Raw genomic sequence first — 27,982 nt, 5'->3', positions numbered from 1 at the left:
AAAAAAGTTGAACTATGACAGAATGAGAAAATGACACTGGGAAGTGTTAGGAGACACAAACTTTAATTGTATAAACAACAGTATGTTCTGCATCCACCTGAGTGTTATCATAGCGAACGAAACGAGACAACTGGATTTTTCAACCGTTTACTGACTTCAGCATAAATAGATCATTTAAAATCTTTAGGACCCAGAGACATTTTACATCGTCTACATAGCACACACTGTAATAGCATGATTGTATACACCATACAAAATGATGTCATATAAAACATCTCAGTCGACTAATATCTTCATATCTCTATTTACATCTAAATTATATCTTACATAGGATTTATTGTCAACATTTCACATCTGAAATCTGAACTTCGGAGTTAAAGGCACAGACGGCAGTGATAAAATCATTTGATGCACACACACAGAAGAAGAAGAGTGGTGGTTTTGACTGAAGGTTGATTTCTGTTAGCACCTCTTGCTTTGCTGCTGACACTATGTGTAAATTCTGTTTACTCTTTTACATAAATGTGTGTCTGAGACTTTTCATCAATTACAGATTTGTTAAGAGGCAAAGACTGCATCCAAAACACACATAAACACACACACAGACCTTGAGGTTCATAGAGGGTTTAAGGGCTGAAACTAAATATAAATACATCAATAATCATATAATACATATAAAACATTTGTGAGTCACTTGTGGTCCATTCAGAATACCCTCAGGACCCACTTTTGGAGCGGGACCAACCAGTTGGGAATCACTGTTGTAAAGAAGGAGTCACTCAAATGTCAGATTATTAACTTGAACCAGATTTGCTTCCTCCTTAGTTCTGTTTTAACGTTAAACAGATTTGGGAAAAAACAAAGATAAGCTGGTTGCTGATGTATTTTTAAATTGAAATGAATTATTGTTGGCCAGAAAAGATCACAGGAAATGTCCTTCTGTGCATTGCAGTGCACATAAGGATACTATGGGGTGGTGAAATGTGATGTTAAAATGGGGCTCAGACATCGGTCAAAAGCATAATTTTCTTTTTTGGTCCAAATTCATTCTTGTCGCTCTATTGACGCAGAAAAACTGCTGCACCCCGCTAAACAGAACCAGCGTCGCTATGTTTCTTCTTGTCAAACTTGTCCAGCAATATATTTATACATTTATTCATCTGTTTAAGCATTTAATTAGATAATCATTTATATTTTAGTTTTGGCCTTTAAACCCCTCCATACATGATAAGAGAAAATAAACATAACTCAGCCCACAGCTGGGGGTGAAATGACTGACTTGTATTGGACCCACTTGTCACCAGCTTCTCTTCATGCAGTCAGTGTTGTATTTGTTTCTGATGTTGTACTTTACGTATTTCTGGTGTCTCGATGCCTGCTGCAGATCACATTTCCTTCGGGATAATAATAGTAATAAAGCTGAAGTAAAAAAAAAAACAATCTGACCTACACAATAATACTGATTCCCCCACAAGGTCCAAAAACTCCCGCCTTCAGCTCGTGACCGACCCTCAGGTTGTAGTGTTGCATGATTTTGCATCAAATGATGATGAAATGATTAAAGCTTTGATGAGTTTATTAAAAAGCTGACTGCCGGGCATTGTGTTTTATTTTCTTTGCTTGTTACTTATTCATTTATATTTCTTGCTGGCACGGTACAGTTTAAGAGTGATAAAGTTGTGTCCAGTGTTGTCACCCTAATTTAACTGTAATAAAGGCTCGTGAAAATTTGATCTCTGTTAGTGCCCTCTGATTTAAATAACCTACAAGAGATTCATATTGGTCCCTAATGTCTCTAAAGAACTTGTGTCACAACCAACTGGGATAACAAGATCTTTCAAAATGTATATATGTCTGAGAGTCTCCAGTTAGTTTTCTGTTCAGGGGATCACTGTCCACCAATCGAAGTAGAACAAAGGTAAACTCTGACTGAGTGTAATGTGACTTCACCTCTATGCCACAAGAATGTATAACTTAAACTCTATTGCTAAAAAAGTGACGGGTCTTCCTGTCATCTACACAAAGAGCTAAAACTCTGATGAGTGAAACCTGCTGCACAGAAAACTTAAACTACGTCCTGTATGACGGTGCCCTGATGGATCAGCAGGGTAATGTGCTTGGCGTCAAGACTCTCGTTTTCACCAAGCAATCCTGTTCAGCTGAGTTCAGTTTGTGCAGTCCATTGATTGGTCAAGTGAGAATCGTCACTCTTGCTTGACAAGGACTTAGTTTCAGTCAGTATGTTTACACGACATTAGAGAAAATGTATTGTCTTAGTCCGACTAAAACCAGACTTTTAAAATACATATAAACATTTTAGTCCAACTGTAATCACACTAAATTGAATTTGTCAAAGTCCGACTAACACACCTAGGTAATGGGAGTTGAATTCTTCCCAGAAGTCGAATAGCATTAAATGCCTGACAGAAGAAGAAGAAGCCAGGAACAACATGGCAAAATCTACATCCAGAGCTGTGCGTTTTCTGACGTACGAAATGAACAGAGCTGTACAGTTGTCCACCATGGTACCAGTTTGCCGCTATCTAACCGTAGCTCACTTGTTTGTTGATTGTTTGGTCTGAGACATAATAATAGGTCAACTGGAAAAGGGTCCACTTGCTTTGAAAACCGTGCATGTAAACATACTCATAGTCACAGGTTTGAACATGTACTGTGACCTTTTACAGTGTCGGACACCCAAAAAAACATTCAGCTAGATTTTAATTTTGACAACATGTGTCAAACTCAGCTCCTGTTCCCATGACAACAGCTAACGTTGTACCCAATCAAATCTGTAAACAATCCCCAATTAGTGTGTGTCTACTCTTAGCAACTGCATGCTAACACTTTAGCGTGTGTACAGGACGGAGCTAGAGACGCTGCCAGAGACACAAGAGCATCGGGCTCATTTCCTCCTGGAAATAAATGCACTCCTAAAAAATTCTAACTTCACTGTATTTTAAGAAAAACTGCACATGTGTAAACTAAAAATGTGTGGCGTCATGTCAGATAACTCTGTTTTGGGAACTGTCACTGGCAGCAAGTTTGGTTTTCCAACCTCCCGCCATCTCTGAAATGTAATGGCAGTCATGAATCAGTTCAGTCATATCTTTGCTGCCTCTCTCGGCTGTCAACCTCCGAGTAAGGCACAAGCACCATGACGATATTCAGGAAATTAAATAAAAGGATCGGGGTCGACTGTTCGACTGTTTCTGTAAAATTACATACATGAGGAACCGTCTGGTCCGTTACGCACACTCTCTGAAGGCAGCATCTACTTCCCACACCCCAGTTGAAATGTCAGAGTTCACAGACGTAAACACGGTGATCGGTCCCTCAAGTTAATTTAAAAGGTCAGTTCACCGTTTTTTGAGGCAGTAGTTCCATATTAAGGAATGAGGTGAGGACAATCTGTGCCGCTGCTCTGAGCTGCTCCGGTGATGACGACTGGAGGCCGCTGGCTTCATTTGTGCTTTGATTTTTCATTTGTCATCTTCATATAAAAGAGCCTGGGGGAACAAAAAAGAAAAGTAAGACATGTATGTTTGTTTTCCTGTTTATCGCCCTACCCCGCCTCACCGTGCAGTGAGTGGCTGAGCACACCGGCGCTCACTCTGATTAAGGACGTAACAGTTAAAAGACCAGGAGACACAAGCAGACAGTGCCAGTGAGCCAGTGAGCCAGTGAGCCAGTGGGCCAGTGGGCGGCTTCCAGGCTGTGTGTAGGTTGTAAAATACGACAACAGCGACCCCGGACTGCTAAACTACAAAACATCTTGTCTTTGTACTGTATTTAATTGAAAATACATCTCTTTGCAAATCAATGCATTCTGCTTTTGATTACAGGGCTCCAGTCTGCTTCTGAATGGCCGCATTTTGTGACTATTTTTGGTGTCAGCGTGGGTATTCTTTACAACTGCATGCTTTTGTGCAACCCACAAATTTGGAGGCGTGGAGCGAGTCCACCAGTGTAGGCCAATGTGTGTGAGAGAGGGGGAGGGTCCGGGAGTGAGTGATTAGTTAACTATGAGGATCACATCATCTACACGCATCAATGTTTCTAGCTGTGGTCGCGTCCAACGTCATATTCAAGGATGTCGGAACAAACCCTGCACGGCAAAAAGTTGCTGAGGAAAACTCGGTTATAGACTCCAAAGAAACCACACAGAAAAAGCTCAATCTACACTTTCGACAGGAACGGCAAATAATACAATGAACTGTGTGTTGTGTGCTAGATATGGCTCCAAATATGCAGGGGAAAAGAAGTTCGCAGAAGCAACCAACACTGCACAATTAAAACATGACACACTAATGAAACACAATAGTTTAAAACATAAAGAATAGAATCCCACCAGCAGCCTCTCACAGGCAGGACGCTACAACACAATTTCACTTAGCATCTACCTCAGTTTCCTGTGCTGTGTGCATGACAGTGCAGTGTAGTTTGGATGAATGTGCAGTGTTGCGTCACCTTGCTCTCCAGCACTCGGCTGTGGGTCGGGCTGCTGAGCTCCTCCAGAGTCTCTGCTGCAGGTCTGTTGAGGGTTTCAGGCAGCAGGAGGCCCAGACAGCCTGCAGACAGGCCGCTCAGACAGAACACAGTGAAGGGCATGGACGCGTGGAGAGCCCGCTGCAACACACGCACAAAGGCACAAACAATGACATCAGAAAAACACAAAAGTGAACAATTTAATATTTCTGAAAAACCTGTGTTGTAAGAGTTGTGTTGGAAAGCCACTTAAAGGGACACTTTCACCCAGCTTTGTACCATAACACTGTGGGTAATGTGAGGGAATGTACTGTAAAGGAACCCTGATTTCTATAAGAGATAATGTGTTACCAGCCGGCCGCCAGATTGTTTCTGGGTGGGAAACACTACGTCAGTGTATTCTGGCAGTTGTAGGTTTCCTTCCTCTTGAGCAAAGCCAAGGCCACAGCCCTTTTAATCTGTTTTCTCTGTTTATGGAGCACCAGTATCAAAAGTATTTGCGTCCTGTGCTGCGTAGACAGCCTGGCTTTATGAAAAGACCATCTTACTAGCAGTGAAAATTTGGTTCACATGTGTTAAATGACAAATTCATAGGACATTCAAAAAATAAGTGATTATTGTTTATGAGTTTCAATTTTATGGAAATAATCCTCTTGGGGAAATACTTCCAGTACCATGAGGAGTAAACCGGTGGTTCTCAAATGGTGTGCCGTGATGCCAATCCAGGTGTGCCGCGGGATTTTGTGATAACCACACATTATTATTGCAATATTCAACTGGGCCTGTACAAAAAGTTATGAATGAGTATCAGTCTGTTGCGGGCACCCATTTCCTACTAAAGAGCCACCTAAAAAATGTAATTTAATTTAGTTTAATTTAAATGGATGTGTTATTGGTGCTTTGATGTCATTTTAAAAAGTTTAAAATGGATTCTTGATGCATCTTGTTAATAAATATTTCATGACTAACAGTTGGTTGTCAATTGTTGTTCGATATTAGGAAATTAAAACAATCATTTACGTCGCTATAAGAGTATAGAGGCTGTTGTGCACAGATATAAATACAGGTGTGCCTTGAGATTTTGGTTCACTTTACCACCACTAGGCGTCACTGTAACACAAGGTTCACGTCACACCAACTGCCCACAGGGGTTAACTGAGGTGATGTTAACTCATTCAAAGGGGAAATTTCTGCTGTTAACATCTTTCACCACGTATGCTGTTGGAAAGTCTCATGTAGGAGTGAATGTAATATTATGTACTTCATTTAAAGTGTCATGTTAAAGGAATTTTTAAAGGCAGGTGCCAGGTTTGTATTGTAAACAACATGCAGGTCATGTACCTGCCTCCTTTGTTGACTGATGCACATGTAAATTATACTTCAACAATAAAAGGTGTGAACATAATTTCTAAATGTATTATGAAGGGAAAGTTCAGATATCTTTAAGTGGGGTTGTTTGAGGTACTTTCCATAGTAGTGCATTACACACAGTAGATATCAGTCGGCACGCCCTCAGTTTCAAGAAGCAGCAGTCGTGACTACACAGAAGCTAAGCAACATGCTGCTGTGGCCGGAGGGCTGCAGCAAAACTTATTTTAGCCACCCAAAAAACTCAATGACACTTTAAGCGTGTGCTGTATTGAGAGTATTTTCACTCCTTGCCATAAACACCTCGTTCTGATGGGGAAGCCCTCAACAGCTTTACTTCCACATCTATACTCTCGTCAAAACCACCAGACTCCATTGACAAAAACAGTCATTTTAGCTTGCTGAACACAGAAGCTGCTGGTCTACCGCTGCCTAAATCAGTGAGTTAGTTTGTGCCATTGTGACTTTAATGAATCTGAACTAACCCTTTTAAACGCCAAAGTCACACAATAGCACAAACAAAATAACTAATAGAGGCGGCGGTAGACCAGCAGCTTCTGACTTCAGCGATGTTAAATTATTGCTTTTCTCAATGGAGTCTGGCTTTAAGGGAAGCAATATAATGGCTTCAGTTACCCATCGGAAATCACTGTCTGACGGTAAGGTAAAGCGGTGAAAATATTTCAAATATGGCGTACACCTTATCGGATATTGATTTTTTCAGCTGGTTGAAATACTTTTTTTTTTTTAGATTATTTTCTTGGGCTTTTTGCCTTTAATATACACGATAGTGTGAAATGGGGAGACAGAGAGAGTGGGGGGACGACATGCAGCAAAGGGTTGCAAGCCGAAGTCGAACTCGCGACCGCTGCAGCGAGGCATCGCCTCTATACATGGGGCGCCGGCACCATCCACCAAGCCACCGACGCCCCAGGTTGAAATACTTTTTGTTGTTTTTAGCTTCCCCTCAGACTCCACCCTGCTTCTCCAAACTGGGGACATGCCGACTGACATCTACTGTAAGTAATACACTGAATTTGGATAAATACCCCATATAATCCCACTTACAAAGATCCAAACTATCCATTTAAGACTAATTTACCCTCTAGTTTTATGTCCCCACCCACTCCTTCTGGCTCCTAATGAAGGTCAATGAATGTCATATATTTCATGTCACAAAGAAACTGTGATAAAGTGCTTTCTGGTGCTGGCTCATGTTCTGTCAAGAGAAAATGTGAACTATTAAGCTGCAAACAAACACCCTCTTACCATGGAAGGAACAAACGGTGCGAGGATTCCTCCAACTCTGCACGACATGGAACAAACGCCCAAACCAGCGTTCCTGAAATAAATAAATAAATAAAGGCACACTGGGTCAACTTCAGACAGCATGATGTATGTGTGAATAATTCAACATGCAGATTGTGAGTGGTTAGTTTACCTGATAACAGTTGGGTAGAGTTCAGAGGTGTAGACGTAGGCGATGTTGAACGCTGCACTGACCATTAGTTTTCCCAGAAGCGCCAACGATGTAACGCTCAGCAACGTCCCTGCAGGCACAAATTAACCAGCGCTGACCACACAACACGGAGCAAATGTTTGACGGGACTCAGAACAATAATTCATAGCTTAATCAGTATTTTGGACCACAGGAGCAGCAGCTACCATTCTTACAAATCTCTGGGGTTCGGACGCTGCAAGCCTTTTACATTTGTGTTTATTGTGGAAATCTGTAACCCTAGAATACATCACAGTAGGGCAACATTAGTCGGCTAAAACCCCAGGATAATGATTTCTAGGAGTTAATCCAAACTATCTTAAAGAGATAGTTCAGATTTTTTGAAGAGGGGTTGTTTGAGGTATTTATCCAAAGTCAGTGTATTACCCGCAGTAGATGGCGGTCGGCACGCCCCCACTTTGGAGGAGAAAATAGCGTACGTTAAACTGATATTGATTTTTTTAGCTGGCTAATACGTTGTGCTGCTGCTCTCGTCCACAGCAGTACATTACACCAATACTTCTTAATTGTGTTTAAGAACACTATACAACCCCACTTCAAAATATCCACACTGTCCCTTTAATCAAATGTGGAATTGATTTCAGGTGGTCTGAGATAAGAGCATTAGTTTAAAACCCAAAGTAAAGTGAAGACTGGATGGACAATTTAAAATCAGAGTTTGGGTGTTGGCACAAACACAACTTGATGAATCATCATCACTTCCTGTAAAAGCCTCCCTGCTATGAAATGCCTTTAAAAGCTCTGTGAACTGACGAGGAAGTAAGAAGTTACTTGTGTCACATATTTTTCCAGTATTTCACTGACACTGTAGTGAGACTGCTGGTTTGATGACAGCTGGCTGACACTGTGGTAGTGCAACATAGTTACATCAGCCTCAGAGAACAGCTGGTTTGAATTACTCGACATGTTCAACTGGTCAGGACCTGTTGGGTGTGTTTCATCCATATTTAAACCCACTTCAGCTGTGCTCAGAGGTATATTCCTCTGTGCGAGTGTCACTGAGTACGTTTAAATGCATAAAATAGTCTCGTTTTTGCTCTTAATACAACAAAGACACTGATACTCTGATTGATGGAAAAGTAGAACAGCTGGAGCTACTTGTCATTTTGTTTCTTGCATCAAAACAGGCCTTGTTTGACCGTGCCAACACAGCCTCCCTCTTTCATTCCTAAACCACCTCCCTGAAAACGTCAGTGTTGCAATATTTGCAAATATCTAATTCCTGCTGTTATCAAAGCTTTTATTTTGGACGTGCATCTCCATACACAGCCATGACAACTGTTGCCGAGTTGGTTTGTGTACAATGCATCCATGACAATGCACAGAGCCAACTGTAAACAGGCAAGAGGCTGTGTGTCACAAACTGCAGTAAAAAACACTATATCAACGCACATTCTGAATGCATGAATAGTGACGTTCATAATATTAGTGTGCATGTAAACGTAGCCGCCAGTGTCTCACCTGTGTTTTCAGGGATGAACATGGTGCAGAGGCAGGCGGAGCCAGCCAGACACAGGAAGCTGGCCATGCTTTTCCTCCTCCCAGCCCTGGAGGACAGGACACAACAACAACTCATCAGTGCATGCTTCATCCTGGACACCTCACAACATTATCTGACTCAAGCTTTTAACATTTTCTAAAGCCATAGACACAAAGTTGACAAAAACAAGATAAGATGAAGGCAGCTAATGAACATATCTACACGTATAAATCAGCAGACTCATGCCTCGTTTCCACACAGCTCTGTGTACGTGTGCAGGTCAACCAGAAGTCCATTCACACCAAAGAGAACCTCTTTTTTTCGGTTGGGATTTGCCTCCAGTACATTGAAAAACTGAACTTTTGCGGCAGATTTCGGACTGACTGTGTGCACCATCCCACAGGAAGTTAGCATAACAACATATTAGCCAACAGACTGATGAATGTAACACAGCTCTACTCACAGGCTCCCACACATCTTCATGGACAAAACTTCAAAACTTTCCATAACTTATCAAGGACCCATAATACAAACAAAGTATTTCCTGAAACTGGCTGCACACCTGACAGTATAACCTCCTCACTTATTTGCCTCCATGCATTATTGGTCCTGTTTCTCTCTCTGCACTGCTCCATGCGCATTTTCCACAAGATTGGACGGCAAAAAACACTCAAATTTAACCTTTCTGACATTTCTGCGGTGGCATTTCTATAATAGACCTTAACAATAATGGACATAGCTACCGTGACGTCACCCATTGGTATTTGTAATCCCGTTTGGAAGCCTTGAGTTTAGAATTACAGCAGTCACCACCTTGACTTTTTGGAGTCAGAGGTGACCATATTTGGGCGAGAGGGTGGATGGAGGTTGGTGGTTGGAGCGAGGGGCAGATTTGACTGAGAAGCCGAGGACACAAAGCGGCCCTGCCTTTAATTATATGTATCTTTGAGCCTTGTCATAAATGTTCAAATCAGCTGTACAGACCAAAACTGTTTTTAGTACCAGGCTGTAAACATGTTTATTTCTGCTATAAAGTTGGGCATTTTAACATGGCGGTGTATGGGGATTGACTCGCTTCTGGAGTCAGCCTCAAGTGGCCGTTAGATGAAATGCAGTTTTTGGCACTTCAGTGTTGGCCTCATTTTTCAGCCTCAGAAGTTACCATTTGGTTTCTATCCTTGCATTGAAAACTAGGGGCATACTCTGTATACTACACAGAAATACGAACCAATACGTAAAAAGAACTGCATAAAGGTAACAAATCAGAAAATAAATCCACAAATAGCTAGAGATACAAGGTTTAATACTCAGCATACACTAACAACTCCCCCAAACAGGAAGACCAGACGTGGAGGTGTGAGCTGCAGGTATCAGGTGTCACACTGGGTTGTCATTGTGTGTGCGTGTGTGTGTGTGTGTGTGTGTGTGTGTGTGTGTGTGTGTGTGTGTGTGTGTCACCAGTGTTTGTTGATGAAGTATATGCAGAGCGGGTAGGCAGGCAGCTCCACCAGGCCATACATGGCTACGTTGACATAACGGCTACCAGATGTGTCACTGGCCCCCAGAGTCAGACCATAGTACACCAGACTGCACGCATACCTGAAACATACAAACACACACATGCATACACACACACAGCAGGTAAGTAGATATGATAACAAACACACAAACTGGTTTAAAAAGTGATTAGAAAAATACATCTCCTGTGTTTCTGGTTTTTGGTAGTATCTTAATAGTTTCTGGTGACTGAACTCACAGACACTTAACTGCTCTTTGACATTTATCTTGTTTTTTTCCTGTCTCCAGAGGCACATCCTGCGCCGTCTTTTCCCCCAGGGGAGTTCGTTTACTGCCAACTGTGCAGCAGAAATCACTACAACTGTTTGACCTGTGGGAATATCTAGAGTATTATCAAACTGAACAGATTTACTCCGCTAAGAAAAGAAAGAAAAAGAAACATATTTTTTCAAGTCTTAAAGCTCACTGAGGCTGCTAACTGGACAGAAAATGAAAACTGTTACAAAAAGTTGAGGTCAAAAGTCTGTTTTGGATCTTTAGCAGCCATGATAAAGCGAAAAACAGTCCACAGGGTAGAGTCAGAGAAAAGTTTTTTTAGTTGTGGACATGTAGAGATGTGTTTGTCAGTGTTAGATAGGGTTTTTTTTGTGCAGCAGAATGATCAATAAAAGAAACACAGTCCTTTAAGATGTAAATATATGTCAACAGCCCCTGCTCACACTCTGTTACCTGACAGTGACCTTTATGACGTAATTACCATGGTATGGTGTCGACCACAAACCACCGCGGCTATACGGGACGTTGAATTTCCTGGTTATGATTCACCTCCACCATCCATCACCCGTTCACGTTGGTAAATATATAGAAACAAACATTCTGCTAGTTTCTACAAACGACTCAACAGTTTGTGACCTCAGACAGGTTGAAGGACGCAACATTTGTGAGATTAAATTTATGGCAATACTCAGAGCTCCAGCAACTTTATTCTTGCATTTTGATAAAGTAAAATTATTTGCAGATACAAAACCAAGTCATAAAGTCATAACCAGCCCCATCAGACATAAAGTCTATTAAAATAGTCATCAGCCCGCTCCTTCCAAATGTTTGATAGGACATTTATGACATACTGTATTGCAATGTGATCGCCTAAATGCCATGACAATCAATCCAATAGCCTACAGAAAAACAGAGAAGCTACATAATCATTTAAAAACAGTAGGGAAATTTTAAGTAACATAAGCAGAAGTAGTTGTAGTGGTGGGTAAAAAACTCAAAGGTAGTTTCTAGGCCCCCCAGGAACACCGCTCAGCCTTGCCTCCAATTTTTCCCCAGTGGCCACTCGCAGTATTGCAGCAAAAACAACCCCAGCAGCCCAAAAAGCTTTTTCCCATAGACCACAACTGTCAAAGACACGTCTGTAAACATGTTGACAGACACCTCTAACAGCAAACAAGGTCAATTATGACTCTTTCTCACGTGACTTTTTGATCCTTGGAGGTTTTATATTTTAAAACTTTCCTTGAGCCGAGGAAATCGATTTAAAATCTGTTACGTCATCACAATGTGACCCTGAGAAGGACTAAATGCACAAACCAGCTTTTTCTAAATATCCCATGGAGAGGGACTCTCACTACAGCCTGTTTTAGTTTGTTCTGAAAATGTGGGCGTGCAGCCTCATTCTGTGGACGATAAATGAGGTGCTGACTTCCATCTGTGTCACCGGTAATGAGGAAATACAGTGAGTGCTGGATGTTGCAGTGACAACAACCCCGCCCACATTTAAGAGTACTGTTTGTGGTGGAAACCCTCGGGTCTAGGTACCATGTCTGAAGGGTTACTGTTGGTTCCAAAGGTACCATACTGAAAGTGTTTGGTGGAAACTGGGCTATACTGTGAAATAAACTGGAATTAAGGACTTAATGCCACTGCTGTGTGTGTTTGTGTCAGAGAGACTATTAGAGAGGGAAAGAGAGGGTGTTCTGTGAGTTATTAATAACTCGGAACGCCGCCGGTCGGGCCTCATCTCTACATGCAAATCAAGGGCTTCTCTACAGCTGACAGTCACAGACAACCATCAGCAATTCATCTCACCTGCTGAAAACACTGGCCCCATTTATGTCTGACACTGGCCACCTCCTTTCATGGATTGACACTTTTAAAGTTCAAAGCATTCAGGTTAGCTCTAGTAGTTTCAATATGAGCAGAAATTCTATTTGAAGTTCTGGCAGTGCTGGTAGAAGTAATACTGTAGTTAAAGTATTAGTGGTGGCTCTGATTTGAGTCTGTGGCAGCAACAGGATTTAAACAAACAAATCTGCTTTCTTTTGTTTTAGCAGCTTGCATGTTTTGCTCTTCTTCTGTGGTGGTACACTCACCAGACAAACATGAGCACCATGGTCCTCAGACGGAGGACTGGATGGATCACCAGCTGCAGGACACCCGCTCTCCTGTTGTTGCGGTTACCGGCCTTTGCAGCACCGACACGTTGCAGCATCAGGTTGTTGGCAGTGTTGCCGTTCCTCAGCGCCATGTAGCGCAGAACCTGAAAACAGGAGACGAACAATATCAGACAGTGTTTCAAAATGATGCACAATTCAGTGATAGATAGACGCTGCATGGTAAGGTAAAATGGTTTAAATCCTGGCAGTAGAGATGACACAGCATGAAAACTAAAACAGAGCTTACAGATAATCACAGTCATCGATATTATTACAGTACTGATGCACAGACTGCAATCATTTCACCAAGGTTTACTTTTTGTTTGCATAAACATTACAATAATAACATATCTAGTAACTTGTGTAAACATATGAAATCATATCAAATATGCTCTAATATAAAAAACAACCTGTCTTTATAAATGTTTGCTCAAGCGTCTGTAAGATAAGGATCAGGGACCAGTGGCCTTACTGGGTTTGCCTGCTGCACGCCTTCTCTGTAAACAAGGTTATAACAAAACAAACCCGCTCTGACTTTTTCAAAGGGCAGTAATCAACACCATTTTAATGAAACTCAAAATTTGAAACGGTAAAACCATCAGAAAATTGACCACGTTTCAACCCCACCTGGCAGATTACCTTCCTGTGGTCATTTTAGTCAAACATCTTATAATTTCTAAGTCCTACCTTCCCAGAGCTCATTGTGTATTACACGTAATAAGTCAAGCAGGAAAAAGGGACATTTTCTGACTTCTCTGCCACAATTCATTCTGTTGTAAGAGGATGTGGAGATTTACAAAAAAAAAATGCTGTTTTCTCTGAGTGATAAAAGCTCTATATGCTACATTTAAATCTATCAGCTTTATAGACACCCAACCTCCCCCAACATGACACTTCCATTAATATATTTTACCTCTTCAGCTCGCTCCGTCTGACCCTGAGAATACAGCCAACGAGGAGACTCTGGAAGAGCTCTGGAGGAGAGAAGGCGAGAGATTATTGTATTGGCACAAATGTTTTTTTGTTTTAACAAACTGGGGTTGCATTAGATTTACATTTCTACAACAGCGGATTCTTTTTCCAAAAACATGCATCAGAAATGTGGAGGTTGTTTTATATTCATCTAGTGCTCATAACATTACCACAATGGTAAGCAACTAGATCACTCTTAAGTGTGTTTATAATTTTATCTCCTTAACTTACAAACACAGTGTTTATATCTTACTTTGGTGATTATTTTTTAATTTTTAAATACTTGTTTGACAGGTTTAGATTTTTTATGCATTTTTTTTTCTTCAGTTCCATGCAATTATTGGTTTCTATTAATACCTGTGTGGTGTAAAAATGAATACAACATGATACTTTATTGTACCTGTAGGGATATTTGTCTTGGACTCAGGAGTTGCACAAGTATTGCTGCCTTACAATAATAGTCCAGAAGAATTGAAAAGCATACACCATAAAAACACTAGCCTGGTGAAACCATCCTAATCTCGCAAGCTCATATCCTATTTCGCTCCGCAGATCAGTCTGGCCATGCAATCATAAAGGCGCATTCTGGCATCGGTTAAAGCTTACCGGGCCAATCACAACCGTTTATTTTACTTTGGGGCGGGCACGTCATCAGAATAGGAGGGACAGATTTTGAAACTGCAATGGTAAATTTGTTGAATGAACTGGAATGTACATTTTCTTTAAAAGCAGAACAAACGGCTGCACTGAAAGCTTTTACTGAAAAAAGGATGTGTTTGCCGTCCTTCCTACGGGGTTTGGTAAAAGTTTAATTTACCAACTGGCTCCGTTGATCGGGAAAAAGATGGGACTCAGTGAAAACCCAGTGGCTATTGTTGTTTCTCCACTAGTTGCTCTCATGGAGGGGCAGGTCAGGGAAGCGACCAAGCTGGGAATCACAGCCATGCAACTCGGAGTCCACAGTGAGGAGGAAATCCGCAAAGACGGCAATACTCTTTCCCAGACATCATCACAGCTCATCTCTGCTGCATGCTGCACTTGCTTGCTGGTCTGTTTACAGTGGCGTTGTGCTAGCCTACGTCACACGTTTCGTTTACTCTGATTGGTTTTCCGTCTTTCCAATTGCGTGAAGGGGCACTTTGAGTGATAGCCGTTGATACCGCCCCTCAGGAATAGAGGAAATGTACACTCCGTGTCCAAACTAGGGCTGCCACTAACGATTATTTTCATTGTCGACTAATCTGTCGATTATTTCTTCGATTAGTTGACTAATAATTTAATCGAAAAATGTGTTAAAATGTTGACAAATGTCGGTCTGTCTCGCCCAAACCCCAAAATTACGTCATCTAATGTCTTGTTTCGTACTCACGCCAAAGGGTTTTAGTTCACTGTCACGGGAGAGTGTGTAAAGCTGTCAATATCTGAACATAAGAAGCTGCAGTAAGAGTATTTTGGGGTACTTTTATAGTACTTTTCTATGAAAAATGACTCAAATAGTCACCGATTATTTTAATAGTCGATTAGTCATCGATTAGTCGACTAATCGTGGCAGCCCTAGTCCAAACCCATTGACGTTTTGCGAACTGGGTCTGGCAACGCCAGGCTATAAAAACACATACTATACATAACAATATTGCACATCAGCCACTCATAAATTGCACATAACACCAGCACACACCAGAGCACCATAAGCAAAACACAACACAACCCGAAAGCATCAAACATCATTATTATAAAAGCTTATCTGAGGTTGGCACAAAATAATTTTCAAAATGATATAGTTTAAATTTGGCCATTCTGTATCGTCTGCCCGAGGGTATTAGCTCGTACTCAGTACGGAGAATGTGAGAAGAGTCAGACAGTGTTATCTGTGCTTGTTTGAGAACAGACTGCTCACACAGTGTCTAAAAGGACTGGTGTTCCTTCCTAACCATGACCTTCATGGCTGTGTGAACCAGACGAGCAAGTTTAGATTTTAACTCCACAGTCAGTGTCCCACACCGTGCTGACAGACCATACCCGACAACACTCTCTAGCACAGCCTGATAACATAAAAACACAATCCTCTGATCCACCACACCTTAAGAAATAAAGCCTTTGCTGTAGCCAAGAGCACACACTGTCCACATGGACCCTCCAGCTAAGGACACCGAGGTGGACAGTAGCCTTAGCTGGACTTTTGTTGTGTACTTCATCACAGCAATGCTTATAAAACACAAAAGCACGATTGGAAATGGTTATTGGTCTTTTAAAGCTTTATGTGAATCTTAGAAAATAAGATCAAAGATGCAAAACCCCTAAGTTTGTTAAATTTATTGTATTCTGATTTATTTGCATTTTATTTACATTCTTTAAATTCCCGCATTGCATCAAAACCAGTGCTGATCACACTTGACACAATAATCCATCCCATTTGTTCTGTGGGTTTTAGTCATCCCCCGAGAGAGAGAGTCTTTTAAAGGCCATTAGTACATCATACTTGTCTCGATATTATGGGGATGTGGGCAGGAACTCATCTCTCTGAGGTTTGTACTCACACAGACAGCAGGAAGAACAGGACACCAGATGAGTTGGCGACTATGGCCAGGTTCCTCCACGGCCGGACGAGGTAGCCCAGAGCTCCAAACAGGGCGATGCCGACTGCAAAACTCATGTTGACTAACGTCCCTGGAGAAAGAAAGAAATATCACGCAGTTAAGACAAAGCAGGGTCATTTTGTGGATGGAGTGAGAGCTGCATGGCCTGTTCAAGCCCAAACCTGCAACTAAATCCTTCCAAAATCAGCTACGGTACAATCTGATATGATATCACTAAGCTCTACACTCACTTTAAAATCCTCCTATTCTAAAAGCTATAACCAAAAAACTGCAGCTAAATTGGCAGCAAGAAAAAACCAAGACATTGTATGAAGTGATGTCTGATGGGATTGTTTTGGTGTTCACGTACCAGTCATGGCCCAGTAGGACTTGCCCACGTACTCCTGAGTGAGAACGAAGCAGGAGACATTGATGCCGCCATTCATCAGCCCCACCAGGAAACGAGACAGGGCGAAGACCTCATAGCTGGGGGCCAAGGCGGTCACGTAACCAAAGACCACCTCAAAAAACAGACCTGAGAGACACAGACAGAGGTGAGGAGAAGGAGGAGGAGCAGGGTCCTGGATTAAGAGGGGATTTTTATTATGTATGCCAACTGTAATGTATACCATCTGACTGATATTCAAGTTAATACAAAACCAAAAAGAAAACATGTTACCAAAGGTTTAATGCAGATAAACTGCACCGGGCTCGGGGTCAGGTTTGGTCAGGAAAATGCGGCCCGAGCCGCTCTAGCGTGCTTAACTGTGTGTGTGGCGGAACTCCGCCGTGCGCGATACAGCGAGCAGAGGAGAATTGTTAACGCGTGACCATGTAGAAACAGAAATGGCATGATGACATAACACCATAAATAGTATATTGTTATGTTATTATATGAAGCGTCCGTCGCGCAAAATAATATCAATGGGGGCTGTGGGCAGGACATTGTTACGTATGCCTGTGACTTCAGGCAGAGAGACCGCTGCATCAGAGCAGAAGAGCACGTTTTAAAATACATTTATTTTATCAATTAGTTATTAACTTTTACTATTTTTAGCAACTTGCCCGAAGTGAGTTGTTAGTTTACATGCCCGACCTTGAGTTTTACTTGCCCCGGGCACTCGGGCAATCCTTATTGTTGAGCCCTGTGGGGTGAACTGTCCCTTTACGCCTCTTTCTATTTCTGTTTTGGTTTGACTGCACATTTGCAGTCTGGTTTAGACTCAATTTTTCCAGTGAGCTCTGATAAACCCACTGCTCACTTCCTGTCCAGCAGGCACACACAGTCAGGCAACTTGCTGATGAAGAAAAAAACTGGACCAATGCATTTTTTCTTTCCTAACTCCTCACAACAGGACATCTGCTGATACAGAATGCCCATCCAGAATCAGCACTCTTTCTCCACTGCACAGAACTCATTGGAATCATCGTTATCATGAGGGATTTATGGGAATGCTGATAAACTGTGTCTGCAGCTCATCCTGACTCAACGGATGTATGACAGAGGAAACACTGGATTATTCTGACAAAATTGACAGAGACACGATAATGGGTGAAGGCAAAAAATACACTGGCTGGAACATTCCGGTAAGATCAGGAAATTACATCACTTTACTGTAATACAGCCTTTATAACACTTACGATATTACAGTATTCAAAATCTCAGACGATATCTCAAAACCTAAGACCATATATATATATATATATATTTATATATGTCAATGCATTTTTACGTGTCTTCAATTCATAGTTTTGACAAGTTGGTATGCATTTTTTTCTTGTTGAACAAATGTTTGTTTTAAGGGCATGTCCAATACTTGTTTTGCAACAAGTTAATCGCTGTCATGTCCCTTCAGTTGTTTAAACAACACTAGATTTTAAATTAGTAATACAAGGGACATGTGACACGTAACATTGAGACATGTTTTGGTATTTTTTAACACATTTCAAATAATAGCCAAAACAATGTATATGCAAAACTTTTCCGAAACATTTTGTTAATTACAAACCATTTCCAGGCCTGGAAAAAACATTTGTATATGTCATAACTTTTCCAGGAATTTCATGACCATGGGAAAAAAACTATTTTGCAGCTCTACATTGTGGTTATTTTCTATAAATCCAAAGCTGTAAATTAAAATCTGTAAACTCAAAACAGGCCTAAAACTTAAATAATCTACATTTTAACATCTGGCCCTACAATAATAAACAGCTCCAGGACAACTTCACTGAGACAAATCTGACTTATCGTGGCCTTTGGTTTTCCTCACATGTCAAGTAGACAGGTCTCCTGCCGATCCTGTCAGAGAGCGGCCCAAAGATGATGTTCCCGACCAGAAGCCCGGCGAAGAACAACGATCCAGCTAGGCTGACCTTATATGCCTGCTGCTTGATGAGAAACCACTGAGGAACACAGAGACAGTGGACTTCACGGACCCAAACAAGCACACATGCTGAATCAGAGGTCTTTGCTGAGTAAACATGAACTGTGGCTCCCTAACCTCTGTCACTATGGAGTCGACGTCCTCGGTAAAGGTGACGTGTTGGAGGAGCTCCTGCTGGTTGGATGGGACACCGTCCTGCTGCTCGATGCGATACTGTGGCGTGAATCCAATCAGAACAATCAGCATGGACTGACAGGCCATGTACACCTGAAACACACAGATCAGCACAGTATCAACCAGCTGAGAGACAGTTCTGCTAGAAATAACACGCATCATATTAAAATCACCACCACTGTGACTATCAGCATGCTCTAAAAACCTGTTCACACCCGTCATAAAAAGGATTAGATCATGTTCTGTGTTTCAGACCTGGCTGACAGCAATATTTGTCATCTGAAACTCCAATTTAGGGAATTTAGTGGCATCTAGTAGTAGTGAGGATTGCCCTATCTACAGCCAGTGTTTCGTTGGGCTCATGGATGTATAAAGAGACCTGGATACAGAGGCAGACCCTATTATGACGCCCTAGAGCATAGTATCTTTGAACACAGGTATACTTCCAAGGTGGCAATCAGAATCACTTGCAAGGGCCTGCTCTTTCTACAGGCCCCTTGACCCTAGGGGCCCCAGTGCAATATTTCCGCCCCTGCTAAAATGTTTTAAAGCTCTCCTTACTTAGTTTGGTGAGGTTTAAGACAGCTAGGGTTTACAAGCTTAACCAAAAAAGGGCGCTATAGCAAACTTCATTTAAAAATGCAGATGTTTAAGATCAAATTTGATACCCGTGACAATACAGACCAAGTAAGAAATTATTTTAAACCATGTGGGGAAACGTGGGCTGTTGTGATAAATTCGGCTTACTTTTGGCATCCCTGTGTGCTATTTCCTTTCAGTAAACACTTCTCTTTGACAAACTTCATATCAATACGCGAAAGTTTACGATTATATTTGATGCTGGAGACAATACAGAGAAAGTGGGAATTTACTTAAAACCATCTGGGAATATGTGGGCTGTTGTGATGAATTCGGCATAGGTTTGACATCCGTGTGAGCTATTGCCTTCTAGTAAATGTAAAATTTGTTCTATGACAAACCTCATTAAAATACCGCTACATTTTCCATTACATTTGACATTGGAGGCAATGTAGGACAAACAGGGAATTATTTCATCCCTTTAGGGCATTTTTAGGCTTTTGTGATAAATTCGGCAGACATTTAATGTGGCTTAGAGGTATTTTCCTTTGTAAAAAATGTAAACATTGTCAACATGTTTAGCGGTGCGTGTCGCTGTAACGTTAGGAATGCGACGCGCGGGGGTGTTATTTTGTTCAGTAATCAACGCGGGAATAATATACTTCCGTTACTAATATTTCTTTCTATGATATGCCGAACTAATGAGTTGCTCAAATACATATGTACAGTACATCGAGATATGGGCTGCTTCATTTCTAAACCTGCCTATAAACAAGGCAACACTAATCATCCCGTTTTTTGAATGAAGTCTGGTGCAAAGTTCTCTATCTCGAGAAGTGCACTTTCGAAGCTTGAGCCTTGCTAAATTGTAAGCAAGCCGTGACAGCTCAAACGTAAAAGTATTTTATAGCTAAATGTTATTTTGTTGGTCCACACGCAAAGGCTTAACGTTAAACATCCCTCCGTTTACTGTTGGAGCCTGAGAGCCACGTAGCGTTACCTCTGTTCCGCTACGACTGTTTTGCAGGAGCATTTCTGGTTTCGCATTTATAAAACACATATTTTTTAATTCGCTGACCTGTGTCAGAACAAGGACAGACACTGCCCGCTTCTGGTAAGGTCCAAACTCGCCGACAACCTGAAAAGCTTCCTCTAAATCCATTCCAGGTAGGGCGGCCAAGCGGCGGCTCTCAGGTTTTGCATCACCGCCAGAGAGGACAGTAATGTGCGAGAGGATCATCCGCGCTCACTTCCGGTTTCACTTCCGCGTCCATTTGCAAATAACGACAGGTACCGTCTCAAATATGAAGTGCAAGATAAAGTGAATTTTTTTTTGACAAAGTGGTCCAAAAATAATGTTTTACTAATATCACAGTTGATAAATGAGCGAGGTCACTTCATTACACACACACTGAATTCCTAAAAGTATCCCACTACCTGTAAACAGGGGCGGAATATCAGAAAATGGGGCCCTGGGCACAAATAATCAAAAGCCCCCCCACCTCTCCAACAGAGGACCAATAGAGTGTGCCAGGGCTGATGTCAAAACCCGGAAGTTTGGCATAGCGCTGGTTCCCGGAAGAGAAAGTGAGTGTGATTTTTGCTTTGCGTTTTGGATTATGTCAGAAAATAAGCTCTGTGGCTAACACAAGTTTATGATACTTACAGGTTTTGTCCAGCGAGATAATCTTCACATATGAACACCTTTCATACCGCATTTGAAGCTTAAATGCGATCGCCAGAAGTAAAAAGCTAACGTTAGGCTTTAACGGACTACATGGCTACTCCACGGTCACATGACTCTTGACGTCACTGCCACTAAGCTTTCAACTGATTTCGGCTGCTTTATTTTAAAAGCATTGTATAATGGGGAAATTGGACTGTTTAAGCTAAATAAGAAGCTGTAATGGCGGACTGCCAGCACTCTCGTCTGTTCTGGGGTGATGACGTTTAATGTCCCCGACAGGGTTTGTAGTCGTATTGAGCAACTTGTTAGCAACGGCCTTTTTTACGACACGTAAAAGCTTCAACATTCACAAGTAGGGTATTTACTGACGTGTTTTATGTCGTAGAACAAAACCTGAAACTCGCTTAAGCTTTTGTTAACCACAGACCTTATTTGAGGCATTTTACCAAAATCCCATTCAGAAAACGTATTGACTTTAGACGAGAGAACTGGAAGTGCTAAAAGCGCTAACGGAGTTCCGGGTTTACTGGCACACTCTATACACACATGCTGTATCTGTCTGAGGGACATTTTCACTGAAATTTAATTGAAATGCATTTCACATTTCCTGTCAGAATTTCATTCACATTTAAATTCACTGTCATTAAAAACTGATTAAAAATGTAAGAAATATGTTGTTAAAAAGGTAACTTAAAATGATTTAAAATATACCACCTTAAAAATATTGTCCAGTTACAGAAAAATGAATTGTTCTTTACGTACATTTATTCTGATTAAGAGTAATAGGTCACAACGTGACTAGAGAGAGCGCTAACATGGCTACAGAGCAAAGGAAGTACACCAACCCCAAAATATTAATATTCTGCATGGTCCAAGACGTGCACATGGTAATTGTCATTTTGCACCTTTATTTGGTTTGTATCTGATTATAATATTTTTTTAAGTGGCCTGTTTGGACACTTCATTATATTTTCTGTTTTTGTGCTAACTTTTTGCGACCTGTCTATTATCAGAAAATTCACGTCAGAGGCTATTGTTGGGCACGTCTAAATCCTGGACATTTGTTGAGAGACTCTACAAGTAATTAAGAAAAATTTGTATTTCAAATCTTGTTTTTATGTTTGTAGTTTTCACGGTGTCTGCGGAGGATTGAAGGATGGAAATAAAACTTAAAGAGACATCTGTATGGTGCGGTACTGTTATTTCCTTGGACCAGGTACCAGGCCCCCAGGAAGTGTCACAGGCTTTGAGGATGATTTTTACCTGTGAAATTACACCGTCAGGGTCCGTCACATGATACCCTACAGCCCAGAAAGACTTTTACTCATTGACTTAGATGGCAAAAAAGACATCTGTAAATCAGGGATACATTTTTTTGAGCATCACAACCCCTGTTAAACGACTAATTTCACTATCAGGATTTACTCCATTCAGTCTGATAAGATTTGTAAAGTCTAGAAGAGCTACAAGATTAAATAATTTTATCCTCGTTCAAGTTAGCGGAGTGCTAAATCCTATGTTGTGTCTATGTCTCTTAGTGCCGTGCACACCAGGACGTACTTTGAGGTCCTCAGGCAGAGCTCTTGTGTCTATTCCAGAGGCCTGGCTGAAGACTAAAAGGGACAGAGTCAGTGATCTCTTTAAAGTCCCTTCTTAAAACACACTTTTATCAGAGAGCCTTTCATGATTTACTTGAGTTTTAAGTTCATTTAGACTGTCTGTTATTTCCTCAGTTATACACTAAAGTGTTTTAATCAGTTCTTTATAAAGTTGTTGTTTTCATGTCTTGTCTGTTTTAATTACTGACATGTGAAGCGCTTTGTAACTGTTTTGAAATGCGCCTTATAAATAAAGATTATTATCATAATTACACACCCATGCTCCAGGCATGTGCAAGGTAGGTCCCTTCAGTAATCCTTACTTGCCTGCAGGAGAATAAAGCACAGTATCTGATGCAGGACCTGCATGTTATTCGAGACTTGCACGGCAGTGATGTGTCTAATGAACAGTCATTGACAGATTAATAATATTGTACTTTATTTATTGCACCTTTCAAAACACAGTTTAAGTGCTTTACAATAAAAACAGACCACAAGAGAGCCAAACACTTTGCACATGTCAATGTCATAAAACACAAGTGAAATCACCCAAAAGGAATTCATAAAAAGTGGCTTTTTAAAAGTGATTTAAAGACGAGACAGAGTTTGCAACTCTGACTGACGTCTAGGAACTCTGACTACAAAGGCTGTATTACTTTTGTAAATTAATCTCAGGGTGGGAGAAGGGACAAAGGGCAATAACAGATCAGATAACTTGGCACAAGGCCTCTGAGGGCTTTGTAAATAATTAGTAACAGCTTAAAATCTACTCTAGTGAAGGAAGCCAGGATCTGTGAGGTGTGGTTTCCTAACTGAGTCAAAATCCTAGTAGCAGAATTTTAGATAAGCTAAAGGCGAAGAGGGATGTTTTCTTAGAGAACAGGGAATTACACAGTCATAATATTATATAATCTAATGTAGTCATGAAGATAGATAAGAGTCTCGAGATGTTGGGTGGGAAGAAATGGTCTCATATTTTAATGTCTCTGCCATGATGAGAGCAGGACTGAACCACTGATTTGACATGTTTGTGTAAGCTCAGGAGAATTACAAGATTTCTACTTTTCGGTTTGAAATTATGGAGCTTGTTTAAGGCAAATGTGTTGTTTAATGGCAGCAAAATAAAGTACGACAAAAGCAGTACCAACATTCTTAGACATATAATACATTGCCCTGCAGCTTCTCGTCGCACCACTGGAGCGATCACTTTGAGAACATAAATTGGAAAGTTCTAACAAATATTCTGTCAGCAGTGCAACAAGTGAAGTGAAGTATGAATCCTGAATCCTCTAATACTGGCACAGAAACACTTCTACTTTAATTCTATGAATGCATTTAACAGGACAAACCTTCTGGCCAAAGCGCAAAACCTCCCATCTGCAGAATGACCCAGGAAAAGTGGGGAAACCTCCTACCCGCATTTTGTGAGGCACTAATATCTAGTCGGTATTGTGACACATAATAGCAGTGTGCATTTTTCAGATAGGAGGTTTTGCTCTTCGGCCATCGTTATGATGTATTTCAGCTCCTAACTTATTCATTTAATGCAGTTCAGCTTCTTGATTGTCAGATCTGTCTGGTAATTTGTTTTACATTCCTGCATTTTCAGCGATGCTTTTGAATTAAATTCAGCTGTCGACATTCACACGCAATTTCTGCAGGAAACGCATTTTTGGTTTTCATGTTTAATTCTACGTTTTTAAAAAGTCGTGTGGGACTGAAATTAATCTACACACAGTAGTTGTTATTTTTGTTACATATGAAAATAAAAAGATGTGGATGGATGTCGTGTTTTTATTTTAAATCTTCACATTTTATTTGCTGTTTTGAATCTATAAATGCAAATGTACACCAGTGTGAGCATGAAATGAAACTGAACTACTGCCTGAAAAACATTTTTTTTTTCTAAAAATTCAAATGTACATGTAACCCTTTTCCTCATGTTTTGTTTTCCTTGTTTGATCACTGAATAAGAGAAATAAAAGATATGTACAGTCTCCGTAGTAGAGCCACAGATTTATTTAAAAGGCACTCCATCTTTAAAAAACCTAATAAAATAAATTAAAAACCAGCGACATTAAAAGCTCGTTTTCCTCATCTTTACATTATTCATGAAGTGCAAACAGGAAGATACTCGACTGAAGAAAAGGAGGATAAAACACAGATAAAAGCTAAAAAGAGCACAAATTACAGAAAACACTATATAAAATCAGATGATTACAAACAACTTTAAGCAGACTGATTCAGATTATTCATATCATAAATACAGATGGTCCAAATATGCTGCTGCATCAACCCTGAACATGCACTTGAAAGTCATCAGTCATCTTTTCGCTTCTGTTGCTCATCTCAAAAGCACAATATGTCTACACAAGGCACATTCAGTTAGTCTCCAACCTCCATCTTCTTTCACTGTCGAGTGAAGCAGGGTATAAAATACCGCCACAGCCATGGCGGGCGAGTTATTACAACCAAAGCATTTTTTTTTCAGCTTCAATGACCTCATCATCTCAAGAGTATTACACTTGCTCACATGTATTTCCTGCAGTCCACCCTGGTCACTAGCAAAACAATAAAAATAATAAAACATGGCTTTGTCAGAGCTGGGCGTATATTTTTTGGATCATGTGTGTTTGTTCTAACACTACGAATCAATCTATCTTCCCTTCTTTTATGTCTCATAATTACTTTTGTTCTACACCGCCCAGCTCCCATGAGCAAATACCTACACACACATACACCATGTGTCTGTTGTCAGACCAGCTTCACTGCTTTGGGACAACAGTGTGAAAATCTGCTGCCAGTAACAGTTGATGATGCACACAGCTTGAGTGCTAATAAAAACATGGATGTTGTCTTGACATGTATGCAGTAAAAACAGTCTGAGGACAAATCTGATGGTGTCTCCATGAGAAATATAGCTCCAGTACTTCATGGGATTTAGTTTCCGTCTGCACTTGGGGCTTCTGGACTCTTGAGAGGAACTTTCTCAGCTGCAAGGGCCTCGTCTGGAGTGACTTTAGGTGACTCTCGATTTTCAGCTGCAGTGTCCTCGTCTGGGGTGACTTTATTAAGTGTCTGTCCATTTTCAGCTGCATTATCAGTGTTAGGGCTGCCTCGATTCTTGAAGGGGCCTTTCTTCTGATGCCACGCCACACCCGTCGCAGCAGCAGCAGCCCCGATGAGCACAACGATGATACCCGCAATCCCCCCAGCACCGAGGCCGTCAGGCGTGTCCTTCCCGAAGAGCGGGTTGTTTTCGCGTTCACTTTCTTTCTCATCGAGTGGGTTCTTAACCCGGCATGTAAAGGTCTTCACATCCGCAGTGTCAGCCTTGGTGATGTCTATGATCTCGTCCGACTGCTTCCACTCTTCGTCTCCCATCTTCCAGCTGTAGGTGACGGGTCCAGCATCTGTGGTGTTTGCTTCACAGGTCGCGGTACACCTCTCCGGGGTAGAGCCACATATCAAGGGTCTTATTACTACCTTAGGCTGGGTGACTGCTTTGATTAACACAGCCTTATATTGATCAGGCTGGAGCTTGTTGTTGATCTCCACTGAATACACCCCGACGTCAGCTTTAGTCATGTTGCTGATTTCCAGACGTCCAGTGTTTGTGTCCAGGGTTGTGCGGCCCTGAAAGGTGCTGTAATAGGTCAAGTCAACTACACCTTTCACCCATTCACCCAGCAGGTTACCCTCGAACTTCCACAGGATGTAGTTGATAGGTTCAGAAGATGGAGGCCTCAATTCCAGCGTCAGTTTGCCGCCCTTCATGAAGTATTCCGGTATATCTTTGGCCAGAGCGAAATTCAGCCCCGCAAACAGAAGCCACAACGCCGCCGTCTTCTCCATGTCCACGGTTCAGTGCAGGCCTGGATAAATATCCACCTTCATATCAGCGAAAACGACGACTTTCTCGGTTCGCCACAGTTCGACAATGCGTCCACACCCTTCCTCGTTCTGCGTTTCTGCTAAAGCAACGGAAAATTATGTCATGTGGAGGGGGAAAAAAAGGACCCGGAAGAATTTAGTTTTAGGTGTCCGCGTCACTGCCAGTGGTGAAAGACATATTCAGATCTCTTACTGAAACCAAACCGAATTTCCTGCACTTAATAATTACATGATGGTAATAATAATAATAATAATAATAACAATAATAATAATATAATAATAATGATAAAAATAACAATAAAATAATAATGATAATAATAACAAAAAATAATAATGATAATTATAATAATAAAATAATAATAATAAAATAATAATAACAATAATAGTAAAGGACACAGAGAAAGTTCCATAGCATACCACATAAAAAAAGACAATAGTCTATATCAGCAGGATTTGGAAAAACTTGTCCATGCATTTATCTTTAGTAGACTCGACTACTGTAACGGTGTCTTCACAGGTCTCCCTAAAAAATCCATCAGACAGCTGCAGTTGATTCAGAACGCTGCTGCTCGAGTCCTCACTAAGACCAAGAAAGTGAATCATATCACTCCAGTTCTCAGATCTTTACACTGGCTTCCTGTCTGTCAAAGAAGTGACTTTAAAATACTGTTGTTGGTTTATAAAGCACTGAATGGTTAAGGGCCAAAATATATTTGTGATCTGCTGCTACGTTATGAACCATCCAGACCTCTCAGGTTGTTTGGGACAGGTCTGCTTTCTGTTCCCAGAGTCAAAACCAAACATGGAGAAGCAGCATTCAGTTTTTATGCTCTACATATCTGGAACAAACTCCCAGAAAACTGCAGGTCTGCTAAAACTCTCAGTTCTTTTAAATCAGAGCTGAAGACTTTTATGTTTGCCTCTGCCTATTACTAAATCAAACTTGAGGCTTCTGATTATTAGGCTACCTCACACTGCACTGTAACTTATTCTGTTTTAGCTTTTTTTTTTCTTTTTAACTAAACTCTTTTTAATTAATTGTACTATTTTATTTCCAATGTAACTCTTTCTGTTTGTATTTAATGTCTTTTTATGTTGCCTTTATTGCTTTTACTTGATGTATGTTTTATGTAAAGCACTTTGAATAGCCTCGTTGCTGAAATGTGCTATACAAATAAACTTGCCTTGTCTAGAGAAAAATACGAGATAATAAATACAATAAACATTACAGATTCAGATTGATATAACATATAAATCAATTGAGAAATTACAATGTATTATTAAAATAAAATAAATTAAACACCCAG

At 40.9% G+C, this 27,982-nt stretch overlaps 2 protein-coding genes across 2 annotated transcripts; both read right to left on the bottom strand.

Annotated features, from left to right (window-relative positions):
• Nucleotides 1-44: 44 nt before the first annotated feature.
• Nucleotides 45-20,732, bottom strand: slc22a15 (solute carrier family 22 member 15). Its single transcript, XM_050070979.1, has 13 exons — nucleotides 20,575-20,732; nucleotides 18,861-19,010; nucleotides 18,630-18,762; nucleotides 16,730-16,894; nucleotides 16,321-16,450; nucleotides 13,725-13,785; nucleotides 12,749-12,915; nucleotides 10,314-10,454; nucleotides 8,837-8,922; nucleotides 7,298-7,406; nucleotides 7,126-7,198; nucleotides 4,471-4,629; nucleotides 45-3,509 (listed from the first exon to the last, which is right to left on the bottom strand). Exons 1-13 carry the CDS (start codon nucleotides 20,656-20,658, stop codon nucleotides 3,483-3,485), a joined length of 1,485 nt encoding a protein of 494 aa, XP_049926936.1. The 5' UTR covers nucleotides 20,659-20,732; the 3' UTR covers nucleotides 45-3,482.
• A 4,050-nt stretch (nucleotides 20,733-24,782) lies between these two features.
• On the bottom strand, nucleotides 24,783-26,770 carry LOC126406709 (carcinoembryonic antigen-related cell adhesion molecule 1-like). The gene has a single exon (XM_050071171.1). The coding sequence runs from the start codon at nucleotides 26,634-26,636 to the stop codon at nucleotides 25,722-25,724; it is 915 nt and encodes a 304-aa protein (XP_049927128.1). The 5' UTR covers nucleotides 26,637-26,770; the 3' UTR covers nucleotides 24,783-25,721.
• Nucleotides 26,771-27,982: the final 1,212 nt, after the last annotated feature.

The sequence above is a fragment of the Epinephelus moara genome, chromosome 19, assembly GCF_006386435.1.
Source record: "Epinephelus moara isolate mb chromosome 19, YSFRI_EMoa_1.0, whole genome shotgun sequence".
NCBI lineage: Eukaryota > Metazoa > Chordata > Actinopteri > Perciformes > Serranidae > Epinephelus > Epinephelus moara.
The sequence above is the reverse complement of the archived record's forward strand: the minus strand, read 5'-3'. Positions and strand labels throughout refer to the sequence as shown.

Coding starts and splice junctions, on each gene's coding strand:
- slc22a15 (XM_050070979.1), bottom strand. CDS start 20,658: ATGGATTTAGAGGAAGCTTTTCAGGTTGTCGGCGAGTTTGGACCTTAC. Junction 18,763..18,860: donor TCGACTCCATAGTGACAGAG/GTTAGGGAGCCA, acceptor TGTGTTCCTCAG/TGGTTTCTCATCAAGCAGCA. Junction 8,923..10,313: donor TACTTCATCAACAAACACTG/GTGACACACACA, acceptor CCTGTCCTCCAG/GGCTGGGAGGAGGAAAAGCA.
- LOC126406709 (XM_050071171.1), bottom strand. CDS start 26,636: ATGGAGAAGACGGCGGCGTTGTGGCTTCTGTTTGCGGGGCTGAATTTC.